The 12813-nt window shown below is 43.5% G+C and overlaps 1 protein-coding gene across 1 annotated transcript in view; it reads left to right on the top strand.

Annotated features, from left to right (window-relative positions):
- LOC137518877 (laminin subunit alpha-3-like) overlaps positions 1 to 12813 on the top strand; it is a 303606-nt gene that overhangs the window by 176652 nt on the left and 114141 nt on the right. The window contains exons 40-41 of the mRNA XM_068237275.1: positions 731 to 961; positions 11624 to 11737. Coding sequence (XP_068093376.1) covers positions 731 to 961; positions 11624 to 11737 — 345 coding nt within the window. The remainder of the gene's footprint in view (positions 1 to 730; positions 962 to 11623; positions 11738 to 12813) is intronic.

Here is a 12813-nt window from a genome sequence, read left to right on the forward strand (position 1 = left end):
AAAAATTATCTCCTTGGAGAAAACTTAGGAAAAAAGGGAATGAAATAAGGACCACGGTCTCTGTTATTAGCATTATCTTAAGCCCAATCCACACGATACGATTCTTTGTACGATTCGATTACGATTCTAATTACGATTCAATTAAATCCAACATGTCCGATCCTGATTCGATTCGCCATTGCAAAACAATGGCAAATCGAATTGAATCGAATCGAATCCCGATCAGACAAGTCGGATTTAATCGGATCGTAAATCGAATCGTAATCGAATCGTACAAAGAATCGTATCGTGTAGATGGGGCTTTATACCTAATTTGCTAGGTCTACCTCCATCAGTGAGCAATCACTCTAGAGTTTGCACAACTGTGCATCCAGAGTTCTAATCTCTTGCTCTAAAGACCCCTTAGGGCGGGGTCGAGGTTTGTGTAATTTGTTTGTTGGCCCTCATTCCTTTTTATTATTTCTTTTTTTACTATTTTGTTTAAGCTTAAATGGCGTTTATATTTTGGTACAGTGTTTGGTATAATTCCCCTGGATTTTCATGGACTGTGTTTTGACTTTATATTTTCTCAAGAAGTACGGTAGATAAATGATCAGATCTCTAAACTGAAAACAAGCTTCTGACTTCTCAGTTTGCATTAGCAGAGAAGGGTTTTAGAATACATTAAAATAATTCTGAATTAGAACCATGAACACTTAGCTAATACATTTATTCTGTGTTGTTATCTTAGGGGAATTTTCGACATGCAAGCAGCAACAGCTTAGTGTCTCGAGAGGAGCTCATGATGATCTTGTCCAGACTGGAAAGCTTGCATATCCGAGCTTTGTACTTTACTGAGACTCAGCGCCTCACCCTTGGAGAGGTTGGGCTAGAAGATGTGTCTATCACAGGAAGAGGGAGCATAGCACACAGCGTGGAGATATGTGCCTGCCCACCGGAATACTCAGGTGATTCATGCCAGGTAGGTTTTCTGTCAGTCTCCTTCCTTATCGGATCTTATGACCTAACGGTTACTCAGAGACAACAAAGACATTGTCTACGCCAGTTACTCTTTAGAACACATTGACAAAACCAGCTATGTTTTATCAGATCATTTATTTATTTTGTTTAAATAACAATCTTTCTGTATAACTTCAGGAATCCTCAGGCTCTAATTGCTAGTAGCATTTCACCAGTGGTGCTACAAATCTAACATAGGTGAGTCATTTTGATTCCGGTAATCTCCAAGATTTTAGACACCCACTAATTTAGGTGCCCTTATGCGGAATATTGGAAATCCCAAATGCTGATAGGTGTCTATACTTTCTAGAATGATGAATGTTAAGCCCCATACACCGCTCAACTGCGGTCTTTTATGCAGCACAATTATCAAACAACTTTTGTTGTGAAACAAGTGGAAATGACCAAAAAAAATAGTTGTTGGCTATTGTTCAAACAATTGATAAGACTGATAAGACGTCAATTCAACTGTTGGATTGACATCTTATCAGTCTTATCAGTTGTGTGAACAATAGCGATCAACTTTTTTTTTGGATTGTTTCAAATTGTTTCATAACAAAAGTTGTTTGATAATTGTGCTGCATAAAAGACCAATGTTGAGGGCTAAAGGGTTAGATTTTGGTTGGAGTTAGGGGAAAGTATTGGGTTGAGATAGTGTTAACAATTGATTAGTTAGTGTTTTGGTCATGTAAAGGGTGGAGGCTTAGAAGAAAGGCCATGGGCAGTATTTGGTACTTGGCAGAGATAGAGTTAAAGGAGTTTGTAAGTCTTTTTTTTTTTAGAATAAAAAATAATTTACTGCACATGTCCCTTTGAAATCTACATTCCCGTCCCTGCACTGCTCCTTGTCCTACATCCACTGCTCCCCCTCTTACTGTGCCCAGTAAATATTCGTCTTAGAAGTCGATATCAGATCCTCCCCTTTCCTGCCCATTGCCAGCCCCTGATTGCACGTCATTTCAGAATGCTTCTCCCTCTGTGCCCGCTCTTTCAGCACCCGAATTGTGCCTGTGTGTCGTGGTGCTGATAGCACAAAGGGAGAGTTTCCACTTGCTTCACCAAGATAAGGTAGTATATATTATTTTTTTTACTGTAACAGAGTGGCGGAGAGCAGCAAAATTAAGAAGGATGGGGTGCGGATTAGTAAGGAAATCAGGTGACTTGTTTTTTTATTAACATTTTATATGGGTTAAAGATCTGCTTTAAATTAAAGACTATGCTTGGTGGAGGAGGTGATAGGGATAGAAAAAGGAAGGTTGGATGTAAGGCCTAGTTCACACTACATGCGTTGCCATCTGGATTTCGGCAACGCCTGCAAGAGGCAGACCCACACTACATCAGAAGTGCATAGACTGCACTGTCTGATGTTCAAACTGCATGCGTTGCAGACCAGTGCAGTCCGCAAATGCATGCTGCTCGCATTTTTTGTAAATATTTACCTACCGCGATCCTGCGCAGGGGCGCTAGCAGCTCTGTGTTTGGGTTTAGGCGGAAATAACCAAACCTGATCGGATCTGCTCTACTGCGCAGGCGCGAGTCCTTTGTGTCTGCACAAGGAGCGGATACGATCGGGTTCGGCTATTTCTGCCTTACACGAATGAAGAGCCGCTAGTGCGCCTGCTCAGGATTGCAGAGAGGTAAATATAGCCCACGCCTGCGCACCCTTGGCAAGCTTGTTGACCTGAGGTTTCTCCCCTCCCGAGGTAAGTATCCCCCAGAGGGAGTTTTTTTAGAGTACAGGGTCTCTTTAATTGAGAAGACAATATACTCTGTACAGTTCTGTGGAAGACACCCCACCATAGGGCAATGAAAGTCTATGGAGACTTTCACACTGACTCGGCATGGCGCGATGCAAGGTAAGTGACAGTTTCGCTGCATCCCTGACGTTTGGACAGATCTACGATACCGTGAGGTACTACGTCGACGTGCGGCGGACTGGAAATCATGTAAGTCTATAGTGACGCATGTCCGTGTGAAAACATGCTGTAGGTTTTATCTTACGCATGCACGGCAGCGGAAGCGCATTTTTTTGCAATACACTTCCGCACACGTGGTTGCATCGGCCACAGGAAGTGAACATCACTTCCTGCTTAGCCGGCTGCCGATGGGGATTATTGCGTACTAACGCGGTAATCTCTGGAGGCTTGTTTTTGGCGGTGTGGAGTGGTGCGGTCCCCAGGCCACACCGCTGTCGCCAATCTGCAGTGTGAAGCCGACCTTAGTGTTAACATTAACTATGATCAGTTTAAACATAAACCCTTTTCTGTCTCCAAAATAAATACTGTAAATCTGTGCAATATGCCCTTCGCAGATGTAATGCCTGTACAGTGGGCTTGATAATGCAGACTTCAATAGGTTAATGATGCAATTGCAAAGCCTGATGCTGTCACTAAGGAATATTACAGTGTGCAGCATGTAAGGGCTTGCTTTCCCCAACGCTCTGAGCAGCAATGTATAACTGTGCTATGCTGAAAGTATGTAGCCCAGAGGAAGCTGTGGCACCTCTGATGGACCCATCACACATACTTCCTACCTGTCTGCAGCATTACTCAGGCTGTGATTTACCGTACGAGTGGTCTAGAAATGTCTGACTCTCACAGGGTGGAGTGGAGGTGTTATCAGACACACCTTAGATACAGCACTGTATACTAAACTGCATGTCGAGCCTTGGGGCCACTCATATTTATTACACAATATGACTCATGTAGTGATCTGAGGGGCGGAGCAGAGCACAGCAGCACCATGCATGCCTTGTCGTGAACTGGACACCTGAGTCACAACTATGCAGTATAAGAGGGATGTCTCAAGTGCAATGACAGTTTTGTAAACACGGACTGCACTTCAGGAGAATGGCTGCGCTCTGACAGAACTGGAATCAGTGCAGAGAACCTATTTATATACATTATTTATTTTCTGTAAGGAAGTATTTGTGGAATTACGAAATACAGGGAATTTGAAGGAAGATGTTTTGCTTGACATGCATCATTGTAAGCTTGGTGGTCTGCGGAGCCATCGCCACCCAGCAAAGGGCTGAGTTCCTGCAGCTGCCACATCAGTTCAATCAGCAGCAGCAGCAGCATGTACTGAATGGACACATGAACAAGGTAAGGATACCTCACTGTACATATCAAACACAACAAGACAGGCAGCTGCAGAGAGTGTTGGCATTGCGCCGTGTCTAATTACTGTATAGTAAACGAGGATTTACTGTGGGGCTGATTTGCTTTGGACGCATAAACTTTTTGGCTTTTATGATTGCTTTTTTAATCCTGGAACTTATTCTTTATCTAATACCAATGTATTGCTTCATTTATTGAGTAGCAGTTACTGGGAATAAGAACATTAGCCTCTGAGATACTCAGCTACTACAGTGTATTTGCTACAATGCAGCTGACAAACTAAAAATATAGTGGTGTTGGAATTGTCGCATTTTAAATAATGTGTAACATGAACAGTTTACAGTGTTGGAATGTGTGATCGTGTTAATAAACTGTGTGTGGCCATTTCAATCATTACAGCACTCTCTATAGCATTGTACAAGGTGCATTTTCTGGGGCTACATAGCAATCACTTTTACAAGTCCTGATCTATTTTACAGTTTTTCTTCAGTACAGGTCATATTTCATTTGCCAAGTTCCTGTTAATAATTGTCAATAAGTCTGAGATAGAATCCACATGCAACATTTTCAGGCTGTATTGATTGGATTCCGTGCTTATAAAATTCTTGATAAGGTGCTTTGCTGAACAGCGTGATATAGTATGGCAAGATGTGGCAAGAAAATGCTGACTTGCTACCTGCAGCAACCAGAGTTCAGCTGTGGAATGCAAAGTAAAATGTGGCCTAAAGTATAACTAATGTACTAGTAGAGACTATACAAAAGATCTATTCCTTGCAGTGCATGGTACCAGGCCTTGAGATGATCACTCAGATGCAAATAATCCCAAAGTGATTCAGGAGTATGCAAATGTATGTAGCTTGAAAGTGGACCAATCAAATCTTGCCAAGGTAGAATTTGATTGGTCCACTTTAAAGATTGGATTAGCCATATGCTTGTTTCAGGTGTATGAATGATCTAATGTAATGCCTGGGGGTTATACTTTCTGACCACCCAGCGCAACAAGGCTGGTAGCTGAATAATGGAAGAGGCTACACAGGTTACCCAGAGCAACTGCAGCTCTGGGCTTCCGATATCGCTACAAATAAGACACAATGGCAGCGTAGTTCGATGTTGCGCTGCCTATGGTCTGAGTAACCAGACAAAGAACGAACAGACAGACAGACAGACAGACTGACTGACTGACTGACTGTTGCCCAGGGTGGATGCCGTCTGAGCCTCTGGCTAAGTAACAAAACAGATACAAGAAAGACAGACGGAACGCTTGCAAGACTAAGTGCTGCCCTAGCGATAGCAAGCATTCAGACAGGCACAAGACAGGACTATAGATTGGAGCATAACTAGTAGCAACCGCAGCTCACAGTCATGTCCACAGAAGCAGAGCAAGCAGGTTAACAACCAGTCACCAGCAAGGATCCACACAGGCAAGACTACAGGAAAGAACGTAACTAATAGCAACCGCAGCCTATAGTTACGTTCCCAGAAACTAGAGTAGCAGGAATACTACCAGTCACTAACGTGGTGATGGCAGAATCCAAGCTATCAGGATAGTGGACTTCACCGACCCACCACGGATGCAGGGAACGTCCATCAGGCATGGAAACAAGGCAATAAACAATAATACAAAAAAATAACAAACGGCTCAACTAACCGATAAATATATATTAGCAAGTCTGCATATATATTTATCAAGAACTAGCTAAAGCACGAGTAATAAGGTTGCATTGAACTACAATAACAGATCTAATACAGAGTGACAAAGTGCCCAGCAGATCAGCGTACTGACCGCTATGTCGGGCAGAGTCTGAAATGGGAAGCAGACTTTTATGCCGGCATCAGCCAATGGATGCAGGTATGCAAATTTCCACACAGCTGTATGGTAATCATTCAATCCAGAGCTGGCTTGATTACCATTTGCTAGCTGAAAGACTATCATAACAAATGCATTCAGTACTATGCAACAACATGCATGCAGGAAATCCAGGGCTATCTGGCTGCAGTTCAACTGCAGCAAACCATAGGAGGAATCCTGACAGCATCCTGAACTGCTCTGGACTGCAGAGTGATTACAAATGACAATAAAACTCACTGCGAATGCGCAACCCGAATGCAAGTAGACAACTGCCCAGTTGCAGCTCCACTGCAAGCGACAGAACATGCTACAGGAGAGATCCTGACATCTAGATACTACTTCAGTTAAAGAGATCAGCAGATGCCAGGCAAATGGTGTTGGTTAAAAGGAAATAAATATGGAAGCCTTCATTTCCCTCTCACTTCAGGTGTCTGTTAAAGTGAAGCTGAGGTGAAAAAAATCTGATTAGATAAACAAGTGTATGTATCCTCCTACACACAAAAAAAGACCTTTTTTTAGGTGTCCCATGGTATTTTGTATTTAAATATTTATAAAATAGATTAAATGTTTTGTTGTCTCTGCTCAGTGGTGGTCTATTAAATGTCCCTAAATGAAAATACATGACTTATTGACTTTTTTCTATCTCCCCTAACCTCAGTAGTTGTATTCTGCCAGGAAAGCTTTTATGGCTGTAATTTGCCTATTAGTGATTCCCGACAAGACACCAACAAGAAAGAAACTGTCACTTGCATGCCTAAAAATGAACTATTTCAGACAGCAAAATAAAACAAGTAAAACAGCCTGGTTATTAATGTTTTGCTCTGTACATACATTTGTTTATCTCTTCATGTCACATATTGCCTCTGGTGCATTGTAACATTGCAGGTATTGTGTATTGCATGTAGGCACTGTGTATTGTCACCCACAATCATCATGAATGTTTTTTGCAGAAGTCTACCATGAGTAGATAGCTTTACTGTATAATTACAGAATGTTCCCACTGAAAAATATCACAGTACAAATGACAGTTACTGTAGCCTGAGGGATGAAGCCTGTGGTGGGTACCGCAGCCAAATATGCTTTAAAGTGTTGGCGTCATGTATCAGCAAATAAGCAGTGAATCCATGGCAGATCTAGAATCCTAGGCTTTAGAAACTGCTCCCTGCGATGTATGTCTTCCTTTAGTGTATAATAAACCTTTTTTTACAGTGGCTTATAACGATTTCTTTATATTTTTACGAGTACAGAGAAACTTTGAGAAGTCTGGCTTTCCCATGTAGATGTAATTACGCAGTAAACCAGCCCCATATTAGCGCTGAATTTCATTAGCAATATATCAGCAGTGAGTTTGTCAGGACCTGTAGATCCCACAGGCGGCCAAGGATCATCCTGTATGCTGCATGTGAGTGCATGTCCTATAGATGGCTTCATTCATTTCTTCTTTCATAATAAAGCACCTGGGGTCTTACTGAACTTTGTACAAAGACCAAGACGGCTTAACCTGAGAAAATGTCATCATGTTCAAGGCTGGATTGTTTGCTGAGATCAAATAAATACTCTAATTGTAATGTTGCCATACTTTAAAAGAAGATTACAGGAGATTGAATCTGCTAATGTCGTCCCAATAACGATTTATTTGTGTTAGAGATAAATTATATTATAATAACTGAATCTATGTTCTGTGAATCTGTGAATCCCTCCACTGGCTTCCTATCTAGTCCAGAATCAGATTCAAGATACTGTGTCTGGCCTACAAAACTGTTCACAAAACCTGCCCAACCTACATTTTCAATCTTACTCAGAGGTACACACCTAGCCACTCACACCACTCCTCCAATGAACTTCGTCTGACTGGCCCCCGCATCACCCAATACCGTTCGTGCCGAACACCGAACATAATGGAAGTCAAATGGGGACCCGAACTTTCCTGCTTTGCAAAGCCTCCTTACATGTAACATAGACCAAATTTTCAGGGTATGTGGACAGGGGGGTGGGTATAAGAGGAAACTATTTTTTTCCGAAAGGACCTTATAGTTTTTGAGAAAAACGATTTTTAAGTTTCAAAGGGAAATTGTCTTTTAAATGCGGAAAATGTCAGGTTGTTTTGGCACAGGTAACAACAATCTTGTATTATTTTCAAAGCAAAGCAATGAGTTTTGTCGCCATGCAGTGATTAATAAATAGAAATGGGATATTACGGAAAGTGGCAACGCTAAGCCATCACAGATGTTCATGGTCCTTGGTCGGGGTCGGACTCAGGGAGTGTTGCGTAGTCATTTCCAATCCACGATTGATTCATTTTAATTTGTGTCAGCTGGTCTGACTGTGGCAGTACAGTGGCAATAAGACAATGCTATATAGTATGCTATACACTGGTGACGGACGGAAGTACTACTGATCCCAGCAGTACACGCTGACTGTGGCAGTACAGTGGCAATAAGACAATGCTATATAGTATGCTATATACTGGTGACGGACGGAAGTACTACTGATCCCAGCAGTACACGCTGACTGTGGCAGTACAGTGGCAATAAGACAATGCTATATAGTATGCTATACACTGGTGACGGACGGAAGTACTACTGATCCCAGCAGTACACGCTGACTGGCAGTACAGTGGCAATAGACAATGCTATATATATTGGTGGCGGAAGTACTACTGATCCCAGCAGTACACGCTGACTGGCAGTACAGTGGCAAATAGACAATGCTATATACTGGTGGCGGAAGTACTACTGATCCCAGCAGTACAAGCACGCTGACTGGCACTACAGTAGTATGACTAGGAGGCTGGGGGGGCCCTGGCTAGCCTAGCTGGTGAGAGAGTCTAACCTGCCTGCCTACCCAAAGCTAAACCCAACTTCAAGTGGCGGAGAAATGACGCGGTTCGGGTATTTATTTACCCGAACCACGTGAGCCGCTCGGCCAATCGCAGTGCGAGCCGCGTGTTCGAACCCGAACCCCGTGACCCGCTCGGCCAATCACAGCGCGAGCCGAACGTTCGGGGAACGTTCGGCCATGCGCTGTCAGGCCGAACATACGTTCGACCGCATGGCCGAACGCATGGTCGAACACCACGAGGTGTCCGGCGGAGCCCGAACCGAACTCGAACAGCCCAAAATCCGGGCGAACCCGAACAGTGGCGAACACTGTTCGCCCAACACTTGTCCCTAACTCTCCCTCTAGATTGTAAGCCTTTGGGCAGTGTCCTCCTCCTTATGTCTCCTACCTGTTCATGCACCTCCATTTCCTTACACGCATCCTTTGGATCTGAGTGGACTCTTGAGTGAACTCGACTTGCCTAATCTCCATGCTGCCATCCAGTGACTGACTGAGCATTACCTTGTACTTATACTGTGCTGCGTGATCTGGTTTGCATGTATTCATGTATTGTCTTGTTGGTGTATGTCACCCCTAAATATTTTCTGTAACCTTAAAGGGATACTAAAGGCTAAGAAAAAAAATAATTTTTACTCACCTGGGGCTTCTACCAGCCCTCTGCAGCCATCCCCTGCTCTCGCAGTTACTCTTAGATCCTCCTGTCCCCCGCCACCAGGCCGATAGGCCTGGCCACGTGTAGCTTTCTTCTCGTTCACATCCGCAATAGTGTCCTGCGAATGACGCTATTGTGGACGGGAATGCGTAGAAGGAGATGCATGACCAGGCCCGCGCAGGCGCAGTAAGCCTGTCGTCCGAAAATGAAAGTAGCTGGCGTGCAAGGGAGGATCTGATCGTCACTACGAGGGCACGAGACGGCTGCAGGGGGCTGGTAGAAGCCCCAGGTGAGTAAAACTGATTTATTTTCTTAGCCTTAAGTATCCCTTTAACTAATCTCCAGGGCTGAGTAACATTTTTGCCGCTTTATAAATACAATAAATAAGATAAAAAAAAATCTATGGTCACTTTAGTGTTAATATTACATTTTTATTAGGGCAGCCATATACTGCCTGACTCTGCCTTATGATGGCCTAGATGGATCTGAACATGCAGAGAATGTATTGCTATTGTCCTGGAGTTCAGTTAATATGAGAAATTACTAATGATTACTGCACTGAATTCATTACTTTATGCTGCACTTCCAACTAAATCCAAACTGACTTATTAGTAGCAATACCAAGGTTCTGGAGAGGCACACCTTACCATGTAGATGTGGGTGCACAGCATAGATGCAGAAAGCTACATCCATCAAGTACAACGATACATGATTGGCCGGCACACCGTTGCTAATAATCCAAGATGCTTTTATTCCATCATAAAATGCACACTATGACAATTGTTTCGGGGCCGCGGAGGGTCCCCATCATCAGATACAGTGCAGACATAAACCTTTATGTCTGCACTGTATCTGATGAAGGGGACCCACCGCGGCCCCTAAACAATTGTCATAGTGTGCATTTTATGATGGAATAAAAGCATCTTGGATTATTAGCGGTGTGGCGGCCAATCATGGATCATTGATTTATTAGTAGAGGCAATGGTAAAACCAGGGGCGTAACTACAGGTGAGCAGCGCCTACAACCGCAGGGGGTCCAGAGCTGTAAGGTTGCCCCAACTACAGCTCCACTCCCTCTGGTAAAGGGATTCATCCTTCAGATCAGGTGTTTTTTGGCTACACTTGTTATGGGTGTCCAAAACCTGTCACTTCTGTCAGATTTCTACTGCCTACTGTAAGTGACAGCATTATAGGAGAAAGGTAATTTATGGCTCATTTTACTCTGGGGAAGAAATGTACTTCTTATTTGTATATGTTTGCACATATTTTACATTTTACAGTTTTTCGCTGTAGTGCCCCTTTAAGTTATGCTAGGACTAAGACAGCATTAGACAAGACACAGAGCATTTATATCACGCTTTTCCTTTTTTTTTTTCTCTTGGCAGTCTCGAAGCTCTTCAGGGCTGCAGCGCTTAGAGCACACTCCATGGGCGATCAGGATCATTAGGGAACATTGCCCAAATACTTCTTACTGTTTTACGTACTGGCTTGAGACAGGTTTTAAACTCTTGTGGAAGAGCTCAAATCTCACATCAAAGGCATCAGCCTTACCAGTACACTACAAGCACAGCAACAAACACAGAACACTTATATCGCGCTTTTCTCCTGGGGGACTCAAAGCGCCAGAGCTGCAGCCACTAGGACACACTCTATAGGCAGTAGCAGTGTTAGGGAGACTGGCCCAAGGTCTCCTACTGAATAGGTGCTGGCTTACTGAACAGGCAGAGCCGAGATTCGAACCCTGGTCTCCTGTGTCAGAGGCAGAGCCCTTAACCATTACACCATCCAGCTGATCCTGATTGACCTGGCTGCCAAGTTTCTTGTTAGGAGGACTCATCCATCTCTTTAATCAATGTGTCTAAACACTCAGATTGCTTCAAAGAGTATCCAGGATAGGTTATTCCTGATTGTAATGCAATAACTTGACTTTGTCACTTTTTTCTTCTTGTAAATGTTGTATATCTAAAAAAAAAAAAAAAAAAAAAAAAGCTCTGTGAAGATGACATATTGAAATAGTTGCTTATAATAACCGAGAAGGACGACACTTCTCTTAAAATAAATTAAGAAATAAATGGTTAGATGAAAGAATTTACTTCTAAATCAAACTTGTTTAATTCTAAATTGTACTTATAGATACTTGATATGCAAATATTCATGTTTCAGGAGTGTGCACCTGGCCACTATCGCGAGAACCAGGGATTGTATCTGGGAAGGTGTGTCCCATGCAGGTGTAACGGACATTCTACACGGTGTCAGGATGGCTCGGGAATATGTATTGTAAGTACTGGTTTTATCTGACTTTCAGTAACGTTCCTCTTTCATGACAAGTATTGATTTAACCCTTTCAAATCATATGTTGGACTATGTCCGACTTTGGCCTATTCCTCTACAGGCCCAATGTCGGATATAGTCCAACATAGGAAAAGTGTCTACCACTAGGTGATGCTGTTGCCGGATAAACTTTGTCACAGCGACATCCTCTTCAGATCAAAGTGCTAGACTATGTCCGACTCTCTGATTGCCTCCGGCCACATCTCCTGCCGCTGTGCCACGTAATATAAATATTACATGGGTGCATTTGGGCCAACCACTAGGCTGCTGCTGGATCTAGTCCAGCTCAGTGTCACCCTATGTGGATCAAAGTGCCCAGTAAAGTCACACACTTTGATCCACTCCAGCAGCACCACGTAATATTGAAATTATGATGGTGCGTGTGCAAAGGGGCACACCTACAGTGTGCGAGCTGGTGCTGGATCACCTCCGCACTCTAGTGTGAGGAGATTCAGAACCTCCAGACCACCGCCACTACTGTACATCAACCATGTTCCCTCCACCCAGCACACTGCAAAAATTTACCGTATTTTTCGGACTATACAATGCTCTTGACCATAAGACGCACCTAGATTTAGAGGACAAAAACCAGGGGAAAAATATATACTAAACCTGGTGCATCCATGGTGAAGAGGCATCTTGTGGATTATGTCCCCTTTGTACCTCTTGTGTCTCCCTGTGTCCTCATCTGTCCCCCTTGTGTCATTTTGTGTCTCCCATGCATCCTCCACTATGCCCCTTTGTGTCCTACGTTTGTCCTCGTGTTCTCCTCTGCATGAGCACAGTACAGGGAATCCCCGACATTGCGGCGGGTTGGAGGTTCGTTTTGGCAGGCATTCACAAGTCAGGAACTCCTTGCCTTTGGACTATAAGACGCAGTGACACCCCCCCCCCCCCCCCCCATACACACACTTTTGGGTGAGAAAAGGTGAGTCTTAAGTTACGTACACACGTCCACCTTTTTTGACCAACTTGTCATCTGACTTGCTGTTTGAACGGCAAGTTGGACGTGTGTACGTGTT

This window comes from Hyperolius riggenbachi, chromosome 5 (assembly GCF_040937935.1).
Source record: "Hyperolius riggenbachi isolate aHypRig1 chromosome 5, aHypRig1.pri, whole genome shotgun sequence".
Taxonomy (NCBI): Eukaryota; Metazoa; Chordata; class Amphibia; order Anura; family Hyperoliidae; genus Hyperolius; species Hyperolius riggenbachi.